At 37.3% G+C, this 21285-nt stretch overlaps 1 protein-coding gene across 2 annotated transcripts in view; it reads left to right on the top strand.

The window, feature by feature from the left end:
* The window catches only part of RST1 (ARM repeat superfamily protein), a 334110-nt gene that overhangs the window by 178500 nt on the left and 134325 nt on the right, over nucleotides 1-21285 (top strand). For both annotated transcript variants that reach the window (XM_089823823.1, XM_089823825.1), the window contains exons 16-17: nucleotides 7837-7934; nucleotides 8137-8355. In XM_089823823.1, the coding sequence (XP_089679949.1) occupies nucleotides 7837-7934; nucleotides 8137-8355 (317 nt within the window). The remainder of the gene's footprint in view (nucleotides 1-7836; nucleotides 7935-8136; nucleotides 8356-21285) is intronic.

The following is a 21285-nucleotide window of genomic DNA, read 5'->3' as shown; positions in this document are numbered from 1 at the left end:
ACGTCTCAATGATTCAGGAGAATCATTTCTTTCAACCCCGGTTGTCTGATGCAGGAGCATCTTGGGTCGCCTTGTTATGTTGCTCATTTTTGTTCATTCTGCATGTGGATGCCGAGTTATTGTAGCTCTAGTGTATGCCGAGTGACTCTTCATTCGCCAAGTTACCCAGTGTACGCCAAGTGACTGTTCATTCGTGAAGTTACCCAATATATGCCAAGTGATTCTTCATTCGCCAAGTTACCTAGTGTACGCCAAGTGACTCTTCGTTTGTCGAGTTACCCAGTATACGCCAAGTGACTCTTCGTTCTTCGAGTTACCCAATGTACGCCAAGTGACTCTTCGTTTGCCGAGTTACCCAGTGTACACCAAGTGACTCTTCATTCGCCGAGTTACCCAGTGTACACCAAGTGACTCTTCATTCACCAAGTTACCCAGTGTACACCAAGTGACTCTTCATTTGCCGAGTTACCTAGTGTATGCCAAGTGACTTTTGATTCGCCGAGTTACCTAGTGTATGCCGAGTGTCAGTATTTGGATGTGATCTCTGTGAGCCGACTTGCGGGATTTATTTTGTTCATGACATTCATGTTAAGATATTTTCTTGGGATGCGTCTAGACTGTTGTTGGGTCGACCTTCCTCTTATGTAATGTTCTAGAATAATCTGTAAGCCATTTTGGCAAGTATATATAGAGTGTTTAGGTTTAGAGTTAGGTAAGTTTTTGGGAATAAGATTAGAGAGCAGAACTGAAATTGCGAATTTGCAGTTGGATCTTTGAATGTGAATGTATTTGTAATTGGCCGTAACCCAGAAGGCCTTATAGCTGGGCATGTATGAAGATATTTTGATTAATCAATAAAAGTATTTCACTTTTCTTCCTCCTTTGGTTGATGTTTTTTGTGTTTGCTTCTGTTTTGTTAACTCTTGCAGGGTGGTTTGGATATCTAGGTGAGCCTTTGGCCCTAGTTATTCATCCTTTTGCCTGCGTCAATATAGATTCTTATCTTTTATAACAAAACCTTTAGGTTATTCTATATATACTAATTCATTAATGATACCATTTAGGAATCCGGTGTTGACATCTATTTGATGTATCTTCAATCCTTTGGATGCTACAATTGCAATAATTGCTCGTACAAAAGTGTATCGAGCAATTGTAGCAAAAGTTTCTTCATAATCAATACCTACCTTTTGGGAAAAACCTCGAGCTATAAATCTTGGGAAATACCGAATACATTAGATAATACCAAACAAGAATGGAGAGTTGAACACAAATAACCTCCTATTAATATTTTCCAAAAGATGGTGCTGCGATTTGCTAGATCTAAGTGAAGTATTACATGCAACAACGGAATAGGGCAAGGGTTGAATCCCACCGAAATTGCACGAGCCAAATAGGGAAGATCTTCCACTTTCGAAATGGTGAAGAAATCCAAAACTCCAACAGAAATTCGCAATACAAAGAAATAATTCAAAATGCATACCTAACAACTACTTACATGCCGTGCTTAAATACCTGTCGGAAAAATCTTCCGAGGGTGTACAAAGTTAGCCGACGACCACACCTACCTACGGAAATAATTAAATTAAAAATTGGATATGAGATATATTAAATCAATTGGCCCATTAACAGGGTTTAATTAAATATATTTATTTTATGACGGGGATATTACATATTGCCTTTGTTATTGATATGTCTCAGTATTCACAAATACATATCATATATATATGTATTGAGATATGTTTACGTAGAGGTATGACCCTTCGTAAGCGTACCTCAATACATAATGACATATCCTTAAGAAGCACTGGATCAAGTGCTTTTGGTTCACTTTAATAATATAAGCATCAGCTTAACTAGGCCCGACGTCCGACCATGGTATTGAGATATATTAAGAGCTTGATACTATGTAAACAGATCAGATTCAGTCCTCAAGTGAACAATATAATTAATCAACATCCTAAGTTTATGATGATATGACAATTTCTCATATATATATGTTTGTATATGAATGTATAAGTAAGATACACACACACACACACACACACACATGGATAATCAGATTTTAATATACTGATTCATCATCAGACATATAAATCACTTATTATTTTTGCTTCAATTTCCATGAAGCTAATATTCTTAACATCAAGCACCATCTATAATTGTAATTCTTGTTTAGTAACAAATTACATATATTAGTGTTTGGTGCCTATCTCTTTTGGCAAAGATTCTGTATATCTGGCGTTCAATTATTATCTTAATTCGCATCTGGGTTTTGGTGACGTCAAAAGCACACAGTTACATCTTCCGTCTTTGGCAATTCACCCCTCATCATACGACCTCTTACCGTACGACTTGCAAGCCATGTACATGATGTTTATTTCTTTGTGAACTAATTCTAACACCATTCCTATGCACCGTATTGGAAGACATATTAGCAAGGGGTTGGCGAACTTTAAACATTTACACATGTCACTCACTGTATGACATATCTAGACCTATACGACCCATACGACAACATACATCTAGTCACCATATGAAGGTGAGGCTCCAACCTTCCACTGTACAGTGACCATTTGCCTAATTACATTGTACATTAGGTGACATATCAAACATTGTACAACAACACACTCCACTATACAGCAACAACACCCTATTCCCACATTGTACGATCATTCACTTTTCCACTCTATATAGACAGTACAATAGATCCAATCAATGGGAATAAAGCATATCAGATTTGGATTGCCCTCATTATGCATTATCGGGTCTAGAACATTACATGATGCCACATGATTTGTTAATGATTGATACCAATACCTTGTTCTTTGGTTCCCTAATCATTTGCTATTAGGGAGTATAGACTCAATAAGTTATGAAAGATCTAGAACTTTGTCATCATCAACCTATACCAGGATTGACTAAATGTAGTCCTTGATTGGTTGTAATCTGAATTAGAAAGCCATATCCTATGAGAATTTTCTCATAGATGAATTTTGTTGTACTCACAAATGTGTTGTCAAACAATGCCCTTGCCTTGGCCTTCTTTGTTAGGTACTCCATCACAACAACTATATATCTACATTAGTCTAGTGGGTTGACCTTTAGTAATGGTGGATCTCCATTCTCCATCTCTTTGGGAACTCTTAATGTTGTGAAGGAAATGGCATATAATAGTGCTTGAGAATGGCAAGTGTCACATCTTACTTCCTATGCATTCTTAGGCATCTTTATGTACTATAGGCCACTAAATCCTAGGTAGTAGAACATTTTTAGGCAATGGTGTCTTGCTTCATGTGTCTTCTTGTGAGCCTCATGCTCATCCTTTAGTATGCTTGGTATGTATCCTGTATAATTCATTGTCTAAGAACTTAGGCCGCATTTTTGTATAGTTATCCATTTATTAATTGGAAAGCTTTTAAAAGCTTTTCACTGGAGGGCTAGCTTTCTTCTTTGTCGTGGTGGCATTTCTTTTGGGAACATGTTTATGGACAAGTACTCTTCACTATTCTTGTTCCAAGGACAATATAGCAACTTTAAATAGGTGAGTGTCAGGGAAATCCTCATGTATTCTCTTTGGAGGTTCGCTTTACTTTATCCTTAAAAGTTGATTGTTTGTTACATGAATTTCCTCTTATCTGACAATGGTTTTGATTGTGAATTGTTGGAATAACAACCATCTACTCACTTCGCCTTCAATAGTTGGTTTGTTTACTAGAGACTTAAGGGCTTGACGGTCTGCATAGAATGTAAATTGTGTATGAATTTCTGCATTGGGTACACCATTTTGAGTGCTTCCCTCTCAATTGAGCTGCAATTCTTTTCTGCCTTTGATTCAAACCAACTTGCAGCAAAAATGGGATGTTATAATCCGCGGGGTCCAACTTGCACAAGTGTTGCTCCAATCGCATAATTTGATGTGCCAACATGTATATGTAATTCTTGACTTGAATTCTGGGTACGTGAAGATTGGTGAACTGCTCATTATTTGTCTTTAGTTCAATCAAAGCCTTCTCCTAGTCTTCAATCCATATAAATGGTTGGCCTTTCTCATTAAAAAATTCTTAATAAATCTCCAATAATAACGAACTCGCCAAAAATGACTTAACTCGTGTAACATTCTCCGATTCTTCCATCTAGATAACTTCCCTTTTCTTGTTGGGATCTATCTTTAGTCTAGCCTTGCAAACAATGTGTAATGTCCCATATATGGGACATTAGAGATTAATCAAATAATTGGGTCAACGCTAATGTTTGTTTTTGATATTGAGTGGCATATTCTCATTAGTCCCTATTTGCTATTGTGAATCTTTTATGAGCACCTAATGGCTATGTGGGCTTTGAATTGACTTTTGTTGAAATATTAGTGGCGCTATAATTAAATATCAGTGCCAAAGGTTTGGATTTAATATTTGTTTAAATTGCGGGGTCATATTTATTTGAGTAATTCACATAGCTTTCTATAGATAGTATTGACATGTCTATCTGTGGCATCACACAATTATAACACAACTATGGGTGTCACTTTGTTGGAAAATTAATATGACTGTCGTAGGTGAAATATTGATGTGAAGCTACTATAAGGTGAATGAAATGTGATTTGGAGAAAATAAGACTTGTCATCTAGTATACTATCATTGGGTGCATGTAACAACATTAAGATTGGTGCTTGTGTAGTAAAGGCATTGCGGAAAATACTATTTCCAATAGGCTCTTCCTATTACCTGGTGTTGAGTGCACATTTTTAATGTCGGGCAATTCCTTCCTTACATGCTCTGGGACTTGTAACGCTCCTACCTGCCATCGTTGCAAGAATATATGGGATGGCATTGCTGTGGGGGGTAGGTTGGAAAATGATAGATTCTTAAAAACATGTTTTCTTGGCAGTCATGCTATTATATAGTTACTAATAAGGGGGTTCCTAAAGGGAAGATAATGCAATTTGATAATGCATGGTTTGTCAAAAGCAGTAGTCATCCTAATTGTGATGTGCTGCAGTTTGTAAATTATTTTTCACACTTACCTCACTTGTCTCCATTTTACACATTTGTGCTTGACGGTTGCCCTATGCAAATAATCATAAAATTTCTTGGTATTGCAGCAACGAGAATAGCTGAATACATGGTTAGAACACAAATACTATTCAGGTTTGCTTCATTGGATTATAGATTTACAGCCTCTGGTTGTATCAGAGTGGAACAGCGGACACAGACTGGGGACAAGAAGCTTAAATGGAAGCTGCTCAAGGATTGCAGCAGCTTGACTATCAGGGAGGAATGCCATGTTCTGGGAGAAAGCATGTCGAGTGCAATATTGTTGGCCTTGGTATTCTGAATTTGCACGAAGAAAGGCTTTCCATTTTTATTATAAAATTACCTTTTTATGATTTGATGCATGACACATCTGCAGATTTGCGTGAAGAGGATAGGAAGTTAAGGAAACTTGGTAATTGTTCAGAATTTCTATTGGAGCCAATCCATGCATTGCGCATTGATTGCATTGTAATATATGCACGTCAATTTATTCTCAGCCCACAGGTGTTTCTTGGCATGCAGTGGCTTCAGTTAATCGGCAGTTATACCTTGGATCATCATAGGATACAGCTGGAGTTCTTATAGGATGGGGAGGAGGTAGTGTTGAAGGTCTATCAGATGGAGAGCTTAGAGTAATTTCAGCACACTGGACGGAGGCTAATTTCCCAACTGCATCTTTATTTAAGGATGAATATATTGCTACCCACTTGTTTGAGAAATCAGAAAATGAAAATATAAATTAGCACAGCAATTTTTCAGTTTGTTAATAATCCGTTATTTGAAGTTGACAAGGATGTGACCTTTTGATAATCCACTCATTGAATTGGATGATGGAGCACCTCTTGATGTCAAGAGTGAGTTGTGGGATTCAAACTACAGATTTGACAAAGTAGAGCAGTATAAGCTTGGTGGGTATGAGTTAAATGGTTGTGAGCATCAACCTTTGCTCAAAGAAGGTGATATTTAATCAGCTTGATGGCATTGTGGGGAGTGCATATTATTTCTCCTACAACTTCGAAGTTCATGAGTTTGAAATGCTTATGATAAGAAGTGAAATGATTGAGGGTTCTCCAAATTGGCCTCAAAATCCAGGATTCTTGATGATAACTGAGCTGCATTTTGAGTTCGGTTCTTCCAAATTGTGCTATAGAGCTATGAATAGATTTATTTGGGATCTTGGTATTGGTAAACATGTTCATGATTGCTTGAGGACAAGCAATCTTTAAGGAGGGAGGACTGTAATGTTCCCTATATGGAACATTAGAGACATAATATATATTTATTATTAAAAACTTAATAAGTAACAAAATTAATATAATATTACCATTTTCAAAAGGTTAATATGTTAATATATAATATTAAGATATATTATCTATATTAATAAAGTTAATAGATTAATATACAATAATAATTTTGTTATATTTTTTAGTGTTAAAACTTAATATATCAATGTTCACATGGTAAAAGATAGTTAATATTAATTTCTAATAAAGTTAGTATGTAATATAGTATTAATACATAATGTCATGATACAATGATAACATTATAAAAGAATAATACATAATAACTGAAAAAATTATAACTATTAGTTTTATTAATCATGACATTGTAAATGATTGAAATTATTTACATAATTTTTTATTCATCTATCCCAACGCTTCACAACCCCAAGGTGCAAGCATCAAAGTTGCAAGGATTAATGGTGAAATTTGTTGCCATTGCAAGAAAAGATATTAAAATTAGTTGCAGATTTGACCAACATCATCCCAGACAAACCCGCAGGAAGATTTTTGAGCCTCATTCACACCCCTTGCCGAACTGAACCTGAATTTGGAGATGGGGAAGATTGGACCTGAACTGGTGAGTCCAAGAGGGAACAGTCAATATAGCAAATAAGAAATTTAATAATGGCCTTGTTGATAAAATGAAATACATTGTGTTAAGATCTAAAGAGGATAGAGACAGAGTTCTGCTAAACCTTCATGACAAGTTGTGAAAGATGGCTAATCTTCTGTTTTTGGTAATTTAGTTTCGAGGTTATTTTGATTTCCTCATGATTGTGTTTGTATATTTTATGTTCAAGCTGGCTTTTCTCATGATTATATTTGTATATCTTATGTTTAAGCTGGCTTACATGCATTGCTAAGCTATATTTTTGTCTCTGTAATGAAACCAAACATGATCTGGCAGATTTAATCCAGACCTTTGTTAAGGTTTCTTTTTCTTGCTCTCAGCTGAATATTAGCTGCAGGCATTGCTGTATTTAGTTTAAATTTAAGAACCAAGGAAAATGGCTCTGCACATAAACATAAATTTATTTATTCCTTAATCGAGTTGCTCATTTGGTCTAGTGACTTTTATAACTATATACATTGTTTTATTGTTAACTCATTATGTCCAGCAATGCATATGTTTTTGGCATCTATGAGTGGATGATCATTAAGCTGAAATGCAAACTTTATTCATCTGTCTATGATAAACTGGAGGCAGTAGTGCTGCCACAATTCCAATCTTACTGCATGGCATTGACTGGGAACATAGCAATCATAATAGAAGGATCAAATGGTGAAAGTGTGATTTCTCAGCATAGGTGGGCAGGACAGAACCATGGGGTGGCAAAGTATCAATTAGAAAATATTTTCTGCTTTCTTTTGCGAACCAAAATGAAGATACTAATGTGCTGCTCATTTTGACCTGCCTGAGTGCAAATAAATTAGATTGACAAGCAATGGTATATAGATTTTATTTTTTATAATATTTCTTGGACATATTTAAGCTCAAGTTCCAATAATCTGTTTTGTAGATGGAAAGAAATCTGTTGCAGACATTCCAGGTGCAGCTTTACTCTGTTTAAAATTTTCTCCTCCTCCAAGAGCATTGACAAAGAAAGTCTATTTGAAGGTTAGATAACTATACATTAAGTTCATGTGTTTTATTTAGATTTTAAATGCATTTGGGGTAGCGTTGTTTAAGGTGCATGCATGAAACAAAGGAGTCAAGATTAGCTTGTGAATGCAGATGGTGAGACTCAGAGAATATTTGTTTCCATGATGAGCTTCCTTTAATTGCCACACATTGAGTGATGAATGTCAAAATATTGCAGGATTTGCAGAAGTGGCAGGCAAAGTATAAAGATGTTTTAAAAGAGAATGCTGAAGGCATCAAATTAACAAGAAACGTATTTCTTGCTTTGCTATCTTTACAGTCATGGCTCTCTTTCATGCGCTGCTGGCTAAGAGCAAAGATTATGGTTTTTGAAGAAGAAGTTGTGAGTGATGCACTTGATCAGATCACATTAAAGGCTGCAAAGAGTATATTGCAGGTTGTTTTCTATCTCCTTGTATCCATTAACTTGAGCTCTTTGAAGTTTCTTTTCCTTACCTGCAGTCTAAGTTACAGCAGTTGTGGAATTTCATCCATGATATTCAAATTTTGGCAAATTTTTACTTTGGCCAAACTTCCCAACTTTATGATATTTAATATCGTACTGCTATTTAATATAATATCGTTTTATATTAAATATTAGTTAAACTATTTAGCAATGTAAAACTATTTTGACAATAATATTGCTCACTCAATGTCAAAATGCAGCTCGTTTAGAACATTAGACTTGATCACAGCTTGCCTAGGGGCATATGAGATGCTTATGCTGCTGCCACCTCTTTTCTTGGTGAACTTTGACTGATTTTGTGAGTTGGAATGAATTTGATGCCTTCTAGAAAAGCCGTTCAGTAAAAAATACTGTGTTTATTAGACCTGCAAATTTCTGGGAAAGACTACCAGTTGATTATGAAGTTTCTAGTGGAGTTTTGGTGAGCTTAGAGGGTTTGAGCATGTTCTAGCTTTTGCTTCAGTTTGGGGGTTTTTGTATGCTTTTGGGAAGTGATTATAGATTATAGAACCTTATTACATAATATTGGAGCTGAATTGAGATTTCACATGACGAAGGTCAATTTGAAGATAACAAATAGTTGTTTTAGAGATATTTTTTTGCATGAATTCAAATCATTATTCCCTGATTCGAAAGTCTCCTACGTGTGTTATAATTTTGATTGTTGTTAAACTTTTGGTTAATGAGTGGGAATATCTATTGTTTAGGAAGTTATAAAAATATGCATAGCCACTTAGAGAGGAATAAATTTTAGTACTAATTGCACCTATCTTCAAACTTCCTACTGCTCCTAGAATAATGCTTTCGGGTTGTATTTTTTGGAGATTGAATTGTATGGAACATATATAAAAAATACTCAGTATACGTACTTTGAAAGTTTGTGTGATTGTTATTTGTCATTGAAAATTTTACCTTTGCAGATTTTGAAGGTTGTTTTCATGAGAGGCTATTTATCTCAAAGTTGGGTTGATTGATAAGATTTGATTCACTTCTTTGCTTGTAATATACCCCTAAGATATTTTCTTGAAACTTTTGCCTCGGAAATTTAAACCAAATATTTGCATTCAATTGATTTCAAAATATCCAGCACATTGTACAGAAATTTATTAAACGTCAAAACTGAAAGCAGAGAATCTGATTTGAGATTTGAATACTGGGTTAAATTCCTAAATAGAGTACAAAAAAATCCAATTGTAGCCACATAACTTACAGTCAAATTGGATAACCAGAAATATGAAGCACAAAGTGATGCACTGGAGTGACATCCCCAACAAACAATGGGTTTCCGTTCACTACCTCCGAGCTCTAGGCTTTCTATACTCAATTTTGCTAAAAGCATGAAGCTTCCAAATTCTCCTAGAGAACAATTATCATGTAAATGCAATTGAATTTATATCAGATTTAAATTTAGTTAGATGGCTATTAAATCAGAACCCTGTAACTACTAATCTCTGTTTTACTGGCTGCAGATTTTGATCAAAATATAATAGTCTTGATATATTTCAATTGAATGTGAATTTGATTCAATATCAATAAATACTGAATATTCAAGTCTGATTGTCGAACTCTAGACAAGGCAGAATAGTTGTTGATTTCTATGTTCTTTTTCCTGATCAGGTTTGGTTAGAAATATGCGATGAGGACATATATTGGGTGAATGTGTCTCCTCAAAGAGGAGACATGTCCACACAATATATGTCTATTCATTTGCAACGATTTTTATAACAAATTGTCTGATTACCAACCAGTGTTATTTAATAGTTTGGTTAACAAACTTCTATAATGGTTGCCAATCTGCAAAATGATAATCAGACTTAATTTTGTGCATAGCCCAATCATGATCACGACTCAATCACTATCTAAGGTCAACATTAACGAGAAACAATGAATCTGCTGAAGTAGATTGCAGATATACTTAAACATCATGATCAGAAATATTGAATGATAATAATTTGTATTCTATTATTTAATATATGCATCAATATATATTAGAGTATAAGTATATAAACAGATTATTGCCAATCTTTATCTGGACGAAGCTATTCATTAACACTCCCTCTTAGCTAGGGAAGATAAAGAATCTAACCAAGCATATATATATATATATATATATATAGGCTCACTGCTCATCTATTGTGAAAGAGAGATATCACCTAACTCGTGATATTTGAGGATATATATGCTCAAGAATATCAAGTCACATGACATTCTTCTTATATATATATATATATATCCATGTTTTGGTATGTGCATTGACATCACGTCTCATCATGTCTATCACAACAAATCATGGCATGTCCATGGATATTATGTCACATAATATCCACCATGATTATCTCATAAAGAACATAATGATCTGCAACTAATATCAAGTCTCATGATATCTACCAAAATGTCCAAGAGATACTAATTATCATTACATGTCCATGAATATCAAGTTACATGAAATTCATCATGATAGAAAACTAATTATTGTAAAGTCATGTTACAATTCTAGATACGAGTGTATGTTATTTGAAAGATCGTGACCTTTCAATAATGTACATGTGGTGGTCCATAAAGTCATGGAGTCACACACGACAATAAAAGATTTTACACGGAGTCACCACGGATTCTCTTGCATGGTTTTGTCATGGCGTCACATACATGACATCCACCATGAACCATATGAGAGGGCGGATCCACTATGGCTCAATGTATATGGTGAAAATTAAAAACATGACATCCACCATGAACCATATGAGAGGGCGGTTCCACTATGGCTCAATGAATATGGTGGAAATAAAAAGCAATGGCTTTCACCTCAAACTTCTCTCTCAAAGGAAAGAATATGCAAGTATACAAAAATAGACCACTGATGCTGAAGTTCCTTTTCAGCTTAGGCTTTATTGTCCAACATATCAAGCTTGCCTCAAAAGTCCACAAAACTTCTCTTTAACATGAGGCTTGTCGAGGATGTCAACCGTCTTTTCCTCATTGATAATGTACCTCAGCTGAAAATTTGAGAAATCATCTCGACATGGTCTATCAATATCATTGGATGTCAAAAGATGTAGATCCTTAAGTGGATCCCTTTGTCACGGAGGCATGCCTTGTTCATATGCTCCAATCATGGAAAATATTTTGTTCCAAGAGACTCATCATCAGGCACATGATTTATTAGTTTAATAATCACAACATTTTTCACCCATACATAAATGTACTTGTCTAATTCCATAGTAACGTGAGTGAATGCAATAAATTGTGGATTTATCCCTAGATTTGGCCACTTTAGGCATTCATGCTAATTTGGCTTCTGTCTAAAGCTTCAAGTACATTTGTCAACCTCCTAACCTTCTCATCCAAGGTTGCTTGTAATGTCAGAGTCCCTTTGAATGCTAGTTTCCTCTTCTTCAAAAATGTTTCAGCCATCAACTTAGTCCCATGACTATGGGCATTTAAGTATCCATCTATCCTCGAAGATCAATTTAATCGGGTTTTCTAGCTGCTCACTCTTATCTGTTGATGTGAGTTTTGTATCACTTACATAACATATTAGCAATTGAACATTTAATACGGAGTATCAAACATACAATTCCTCTGTTGAAAAGTTATTGCTCATGGGTATGAGAATAACTTCAATGTTCCTTACACTTGTGGATACTCGCTCAGTTTATCGATGTGATTTGCTGGTGATTTGTCAGAAAATTTAAAATATCCTTCTTTCAAAAAATCAAATTCATTATTATTTATCCTTCTTTCAAAAAATCAAATTCATTATTATTAAAATTTTATCCAAATACTCAGCATCTAGTTTTCTGATCGAGTTCAAGTACCTTGCTAGCCGAAGAACTCACAAAGTTTATATTCGCTATAGAAAACCCTTGAATTGAGTAGTTAGTGTTACAGGTGAAGCTTTACCCACTTGGTTGTCGTGGAGCCCGAAGTGCAGGGGAATCTAAGCGATTTCCGTTTGTTGGCCAAAATTTGATTGAGAGATCCTACTGGAGAAGTGGTAGGCTCTTGAATTTCCAATTTGCGGTTTTGGGAACCAACAGGTTGTACGACCAAGGCAATAGGGTGTGCTACTTTATACCTTGCAGTGTGTGCAGTCTTACCTTGTGCCCAAACTTTTTCTGACACTTGAGATCTATCACCTTAGTACAAGTTTGCTGATCTGTAGGGACTTAGTTTTCTAGTCCTATCAACAAAATTCTTGTTCGTACTAGCCATAGTATGAACGCCTTATTCCATACTAGTAGTGGTACGTCCCTCCTGCGTACTAGACATAGCACGAACGCTTTCCTCCATACCAGTGGTGGTACATCCCTCTTCCTGCGACTTACCTGTACGAGCCTCTTCCATACTCCTAACTTCATTACTCCTAATCTTAGCTTGGTGAATCTAAGTATACTTAGGTACCCCGCTTGGCAATGGTCCTTCCATTGTTGGTAGGAAAGTAATAGCTCAAGGCATGCCCTTCAAGTGGCTCAGATAGATTTCTTCCTCATGGGACTCTGAAGATGTGTTTGTACTAGTCTCATCCTCCTCTGAAATATCATCTCCAATCTCCTCTTAACTTGAGCTCTCCATTGATGCTACTTGTACTGCTACCTGTCTTGGTTTCTTTTTCCGTGGTTCTCCCCCATCCAACTCTGCTCCGAAAGTGTCCATGTGAATCCAATATGTCACGGCTGGTTTGTAAGGTTTCACTTTGTTTGCTGAAACCAAAGCCTGTCTATGTTCAGGGATTGCCTGAGTATGAACTGCTTCTAGGAGTAAGGCTATCGAATGATGTGGCATGTAGAATACCTTATGCTTCAGCTCTATGAATTCTTGTAATCTCTTTGAGAGAAACTGTGCCCAGTTGTACACCTGTCCCCTATTCAATCAATCAATTATAGGTAACATCCATAGAGCAATATCTGATGTGTGACTTCCGGCTTTAAGTTTTCTTTTAACAAAGTCGATAATGCATCGCCATTTTTCATTAGCTGTGAAATTTTCTTTAGGTCCCAACTATCCTTTTTGCTCAGAATGCCCTCCAATTCTCGCTTCGTGAGATCATTCATGCACATTAACCTCAAGCACTTCTTTTTCCCCTTCATTGTCATTACGGTATTTGTCAATTCCTGAGCTCGGTTGGGAATTCCAAAAACCTTATTTATTTCTTCAACCGAGTAGGAGATTGTTAGAGTTAAATGCAAATGCTGGATTACAGATTTATGAGCTTTGTTATCATAGCCAGCCACTATGGTGCGTAATATAGATTCAATATCCTTCAAATCGAAGATGGGCATAGAAATTATTTTGTCTACCTCTAATTTATGCAGCATCTCTTTCAGAGAGTGATTGTCCTCTGTATTCTCCCACTGGGTATGACATTCACTTCCCATTACACTTTTGAAAGCGACATTTGTAGTAGTAGTCTTTTCTGAAGTTTTGCCTTTGTTAGTGGACATCTTCTTCAACAACTTCCTAGTTCGCAGGATTGGATTTTTCATCTTGGAATCAATGATTTTCCCTCTATTGGGGTTCCTAATGCTTATCTTTACCATATTATGATGTGTCAATTTGGAGGAGTTTTGAAATTTTTTTGGGCAACTGTTTCTTTTTTCCATGTGTTGTCTGATTGTTGCATTGTATGGCTCCTTCTGGAGGTGGTGCCCAAACTTTTTTTTTAACTTGTTGCCATTCACCAAACTGTGCGTAAAGCCTTCCTGGCATATGACTATAGAAGTCTGTATGACTACAACAGTCAGCACGGGAGGAATCTGTACAGATGGAGAATTCTGTGAGGTTAGAGTAGTCTGTACGGCTAGAGAACTTTGCACATGTAGAGGAGACTGTATGATTGGAGAATTTGTAGGAGGTTGTATGGCTGGAGATGCCCGTATGTTGTGATTATGACTTTCCTTGATCCATACGATGATGCCTTGCCCTTCCTGCTTCCATACACATGATTCTTATCATACGGCTGAAATCTGTACGTGTACGTTGTGTCCATGGCTGCCTTTATGGATGCATACGATGCCTTCTCCTTTCTTCTGTCTATAAGCTTGTATTTGAATTACTGAAGTCCATACGCTGACTGAATCATATGTATGATTTTGTGCCCGATCTTTGCTGTACGCTTGTACTCTGCCCTCGTACCCTTTGGCTCGTGTTCCTCCTTGTCTCCTAATTACTTGTCTTGTGATTACTCCACTCTCTGTAATTTACTCCAATTGTATTTCGTACGCTATTTATTGGACTACTTTTGTTTTGGCTGGCAATATTAAGGATGGAGAATTTCCTTATAGGTACAACACTTTTACTTTTTATTTTTATAATTTCCCCCTTAGTCCTCCTTTTATTGTTGCTAAGTCTTGGTTTATTTCTTTTTCCTCACTTTCGTCTTTTACATTTATGGATTAAATAGAAATTTCCTCCATCCTGTCTTTGTAAGGCTTTAGTTTAGACCCGTTGACTAGGTCTTTCAGAGGGTTATTATCTAGAGTGGACAACTTTATAGCTCCATTTTCTCTTACCTCCATTACCTTGTATGGCTCCAGCTATCGAACTTTAAACTTACCTGGTTTTATTTCATTCTTGCCATTACACTTGAGTACCTGTTGGCCCTTTCTAAAATTCATCCCTTTCAAGTGCTTATCATGTCAAAATTTCCATCTCCCTTGTGCCACCTTAGGCGCCAATTGAGCTAGTGTCCTTTCATCTAGCTTGATTAAAGAATTGAGTCTTTGCCTAAAATTATCCACATCTACTAGTCTGTGTTCAACTGCCACTCTTAAGCTCCGTACTATGTATACCATTGGCATTATAGCTTCTTGGCTTACATTAAGTGAAAGGGGGTTTGTCCAGTCCTGGCCTTTCTTTCCAATCTCGAACTACTAGAAACCTTTCTTTCCAATCTCCCTTTCAACTTCACTAGTCTTGTATAAAACTGTTACCAATATTTTGTTTGTGGCTTCTCGTTAACCATTTGACCTTGGATATTATGGACTGGAAAAAGAATGGAAAATTTTGCACTCACTTGTCATTGTTCTAATTGCCTTATTAACAAAGTGCACTCCTTTGTCACTTGTCAATTGCAGTAGTATACCAAACCTTGTTACTATTTGCTCATAGAGAAATTTGGCAATACTAAGAGCTGTATTGTCCACAAGTGCTCATGCCTTTGCCCATTTTGTAAGATATTTCGTTGCCAATACTATGTAATTGCATCTATGGTTACTGCTAGCTGGCAAGGGTCCTACAAAGTCCAACCGCCATCTTTTGAATAGATCTTGTGGCTGTGATGGAAACAATGGCATGAAATCTCTTTATAGGGGTTTGCCTGCCCTCTGACATATATCACAGCTTAGGACCTATTCTCGAGCATTTGCATGCAGTGTGGGCCACCAGAGTCTAGCCAACAACACTTTTCGAGCTATTGCATCAGGCCCCATATGGCCTCCTGCCAACCCTTCATGAGATTCTCTCAAAACTCTTGGAATCTCTTCCGCCATGACGCATCTCCTTAACACTTCGTTCGGCCCTATCTTATACAACAATCCATTGATCAGTTGGAATGTCCTACTTTTTAGTGCAATTTTCCTCCTATCTGCCACTGTCATCTCCTTTGGGAAGATAGTAGTTGTTAGCAACTACCCAATCCTTTCGTACCATTGAGGTAGTATGACAATTTGAAATAAATGGGCATTTGAAAAATCCTTGTTCACTCCACTTCCAAGGGCTACTCCTAACTTGATTCTTGATAACTGACCAACAATTACATGACTTTTCCTCATGCGGACTATGATTTTAGAAGTGAATTCTTGGAGAAGGATTAGCCACCTAGACACTTTCCCTTGAATCACAGGCTTGTTAACCATATACACAAGTGCTTGATGATCAACAAAAAATGGAAAGGGAGTAGCTAATAAGTAATGTCTAAATTTTAGAACTCCATAGACCATACCTAATGTTTCCCTTTTAGTGGTGTTGTAATTTTGCTCTTCTTTTGATAGTAGCCTACTTGCAAAGTACACTGGATGGACCAGTTCTTCCTTTCCTGTTTGTGCTAGTGTGACACTTATTGCATAATTGGAAGCATTCACATGGACGTGGAATTCCTTGTTCCAGAAAGGGTATATGAGAATAGGAGCACCCATGAGTCTCTTTTTCAACTCCTTGAAAGCCTCCTCCTGTTCTTTCTTCCAACAAAACTGTTCTCCTTTTCTAGTTAATTTTTCTAGAGGTAGAGACACTTCAACAAAGCTTTTTATAAATCTCCTATAGTACCCTACATGTCCTAGAAAGGACTTGATACTAGTCACATCCGATGGAGCATCCATGCCTAGAATGACCCTAATCTTGTTGGGATCTCTTTTCAACTCGTCCTTGCATACTATATGGTCTTGCAGAACCATGAACCTGCATTTCTTGTGATTCAAGGCCAGCCTTGTACACCTACATCTATACATGCATTCACCAATTACTTTGAGGTGGTGCTCCTTCCCACTGTAGATTGACCAGTCATCTAGGAAGGCTTTGAAATTCCCTTCAAGCATATCGTCGAAGATATGTAGTATGATCATCTGAAAGGTGGCTGGTGCATTGTACATCCCAAACAACATCTTGTTATAAGTATACACCCCATCTTTGACTAGAAATGTGGTTTTGAGCTTATCCTCCTCAACAATGCTGATTTGGTTATATCCTAAAAACCCGTCCATGAAAGTGTATATTTCATAGCTGGCCACCTCTTCTAGGATACTATTAGTAAAAGGGATTGGGAAGGGGTCTTTTATAGTTACTACATTCAAGCATTTTAAATCCACACATCCAAATTTGGTTCCTGCCCTTCAGTGATAGAACTATAGGAGTTACCCACTCATTGGCTTGCACCTTGAATATTATTCCTATCTCAAGCATTTTCGTGATTTCTTCCTAACTCTTGGCTGCATAGTTCTTGTCTATTTGATACGTCCCTTTGCACACAGGTCTTGCTCTTGGTATCAGTGGTATCCGATGGACACAGGAAGATCTTAAAAGCTGCTGCCTTCAACATTGGGTTCCACTCATCCCCTATGAGAATTTCCTTGGAATGGTCCTTCTCCCCTAGGTTTATTGTTTGCAACTTTGCCTCCTCGTATTCCACTTTCCTCTCCTTGCTAAATATATGTGCTGGTTTATTATTGAGGGTGGTCGTACCCTCCCTGTACTTGTTATAACCTTCTATGTACTTTTGTCTCGATTCGAATTCTTGGATTTGCAACATAAGACATTTTGGGTGGAATACTTCGTAGTTTCGAATTTGCCAGTGAAACAGGCCGTTGAGGGAGCTTGTTTCATCTTCTGAGCACTCCCCAAGCCGGAGCACTGCTTCATCTAGTTCCACTCTTTCGCCTTCTTTCTCTTCCTCTGGATCGGATGCCAGATCCTGACTTGCAGACTGATTGCTTAGATCAATTGTGTATTTTCAGGCATCTACTTCTATAAAAATAGTATTCCTCTTCCAATTATGGGTGCCCTTTGCTGTGACTAGCCATCCTCTCCCAAATGACGCATCATACCCTTTCTTTTCCACAGTAATCACATCAAAGTCCAAGAGGACCTGCTATGTACCAATCACTACCTTTTGCCCCATTAGAGTTCCTATTGGTTTAATTTCATGCTGGTTTACACCCACTAGTTGGAACATGGGTGGCAAGAGTGTAGGTTTTCCTAGAGCCTTCCTGCTTGCACTTTTGCTTTCTTCTTCTCCTTGGGTGGTACTCCTCTGATACTTGCTCCTTGTCTTATTGCTACCTATAGCTAAGGTAGTGTTTCTAATAGATCCACAATTTTCATAGGAATGGTGGTCTCTAGTACTTGTTTTATAATGTTTGGTATAGGTCAACTGGGTGGATGTTTGAACGTGCTTGCTTTCCTTTCCTCTCCCATGTTACCTAAAATGTTCTATCTGGCTTCTTTAAATCTTTCTTTATCAGTAGTTGCATCTAGATATGTAAGTTTCCTGGTTTGCATTCTCGTGATGACCAATACTTCTCTTTTTGGTTCTCCAATGTCCAACATGTTCACCCCTTTTGTTGGGGCAGTTGGCATCCTCATGATTACCCGATCCACACCATTTACATAGCATCCCTCCATTTTGTCCTCCACCAATCTGGGAGTCTCAAATGCCCCTATTCATTGCATCACTTACATTGAATCATGGATCTTCCTTTGGAATCGTAGTAGATAGCTCTCCTGGTTGTATTATTATTGTTGTTGTTATTGCTGTCTCGCATATTCTTTCTATACCCTCTAGGTGAGGTTTCTGTTTTTGTGTTTTGTGGAGGGGTGAAAGGTGGTGTGGGTTGCTATCCTTAGGTAAAGAATACTTGTGCATTCCATGCTTTTAGATTGTAGGGACAACCGTTAATTGTGTGGCCCAACACTTGACAAATGTCAGAAGGCTTTGCACGGGCATGTCCCTTTTGTGTGTCCTTCCTTTTTGCAATCCATGTACCACAGTTCCCTCCCCACTCTTTTCTCCTCCTTACTTCCTATTACTTCCTTCATTAGCCTCATCATGTCTTTCCTCAAGGATTGAATGGTCTAGGTTCATCTCCGCTCTCTTCTGAACTTTATCTCCTGCTTCCATGTCTCTTGGCTTTGGAGGTTTTGTTCTCACTCTCTATATCTATTGCGTGGGTGTAAGCATCGACAAAGGATGGTGGTGGTACTATTCTTGTTTTAATTCTTAAGGATGGGTTTAACCCATCAGTGAACCACCTCATTTTCAACCCATCGACCGGTTTGTTGTCCAACTTATCAATTCCTTGAGTCTCTTGCTATATGCTCTGACAGATTCATTTTTCGCTTGCTGCGTATTATAAATTTCTTTGACTAACTCATCATCGTCGTGTAGAAGTCTAAATTCCTCCTCAATGGTGGTATGGAGATCCTTTCATGTCGCTTTCTTCGGAGCCTCCAGTTCTGTATACTAGTCAATAGCTATAGCTCTTAGCTTGGTAGGGAACGCTTTAAGTCATTCATCAACGTTGTTCTCTCCATTGGCTTGCCATAAAGTTATACATGTTTTACAATGACGTACAGGGTCCTTTGATCCTTCCCCAGTAAATCTAGGGAGCTTTTGTTTGTGTAATGCCATTCTCCTACTTCTCTTCCCTCTCGTCGGGATGCCCCCTCTTGTCGGGCTAGATTCTTGGGTTCTTGGTCCAATAATATCTCCTTTGCCTTGCGATTCTCCTTCGGTGCGACTAGAGCTTTGTTCTCATTGATGCTCTCTTCGTGAAGGGGTTTCAGGATTCTTCCACCCTTCCTTCCTGGTGCTTCTAAAATAGTGAAGTTGTCTATACCTTCTATTGTGTTTTTAATCAACATTTCTTACTTTGATTTGTACTTCAGGAATGATTCACTGGTTTCCTTAAGTGGCGACGTCTTTCCTCTAGTTGGTGGAGATGCAAAGTTCGCACGACGATTTCCCCCTCAGTTTCTTCTTTTGACACTCGCCTGGGATATTTATTTGGAAGTAGGGTCATGGATTATTTTATTGTTTGGTTATCTTCCTTGAATTGTCACGCTCCTACACTTCCGTTGTTCTTCTATCGGCGAACTATAGGAGCACTTGTTGTCTTCTCCGATCATTTTCTGTTTCAGCTCTTTCTACCTCCACGCATACCAAATATGTTGTTGATAGCCGAGGAATTTATCCAAGTAGATCATACACTGCTGGTGGTACTGAAATCCTGTCCCGTACCATGCTCTCTGGAACCGCTCTCTCTCGGGCTTCCCTTTGCACATATTGGTCGAGTGCAACTTCCTAGGCCACCACCAGATCTCGTGTCACATGATCTTCTCTTGTTATTTCCTCCTTTTCTGCATCATTGTTTGTTACTTGTATATGTGGTAGGAAAGGTCTTCCCATTACTCCATCAAGCCTAGTTGACAACCTCCACATTCGGACTTAGGTAATGGCACCAAAATGTAGAATGGTGACACAGATTATATAACATAAATCAATTGTACGAACATAACATTCATTACTAGTGCTTGAATACCAAAATGACAAGGAAATGTTATTATTTTATTGATCATCAAAAACATGAGTACATCATACATATCCCAGATATCTTATAGAATGGTCGGTTGGCTGGGAAAACCAACAAACGCATCCCCTCGCTTCCTAACTACCCTAACCCACCAAAGCTTAACTAATTGTAATTACAACATTTCTTTATTATGTACTACGATATCTCCAAAAAACAATGGGTTTCCACCCTCAAACTTGCTGAAAGCCTAAATTAGTTAAATTCTCGAAGAGAACAACAATCAAAACATAAAGCAAGCATAAAGAAAATGAACCTTTAAAAGTTCTTATCTAACACATCCCGGTGACTCTTTGTTGTTCGCCTCTCTGTCTCTTGGAAATCGTTGTCTGTGTCACTTTATTAACCCACTTTAAATGAAAACAACTTTATTAATTATCCACTAAGCTCCATTATGTCATTCTAATAATTTATTAAATAATCAAACTAAGTTGTCATTATTTTGATATAGTTTGACAACTTATAATTTAATTATTCAGTTGACTCTGCATATCCCAAAAAGGGGACATTACACTGCTCTATGTTGCTTTGGGTGGATTTTTTTATCTCATACATAATTGGCCTCAGTTATTAGCTTCTCTCCTGGACCTAGGAATTCTTGGTTCAATTCTCTCAAAAGTCTTGTCCTTGTCAATTTTTGTCAAAAGGCTGCTGCATAGAATGAATTTTGTTCGGAATTCTTTGGAACGAACCCTAGCAGAATTCAGTTGACTTTTGAGTGACTTTAGATTCCAACACAGTAACTCGAATATAATTTTGGAGAATTTGGTCGAAAACACCTTTT

The sequence above is a fragment of the Cupressus sempervirens genome, chromosome 1 (genome assembly GCF_028749045.1).
Source record: "Cupressus sempervirens isolate cs-2001-9-10 chromosome 1, ASM2874904v1, whole genome shotgun sequence".
Taxonomy (NCBI): domain Eukaryota; kingdom Viridiplantae; phylum Streptophyta; class Pinopsida; order Cupressales; family Cupressaceae; genus Cupressus; species Cupressus sempervirens.
The sequence above is the reverse complement of the archived record's forward strand: the minus strand, read 5'-3'. Positions and strand labels throughout refer to the sequence as shown.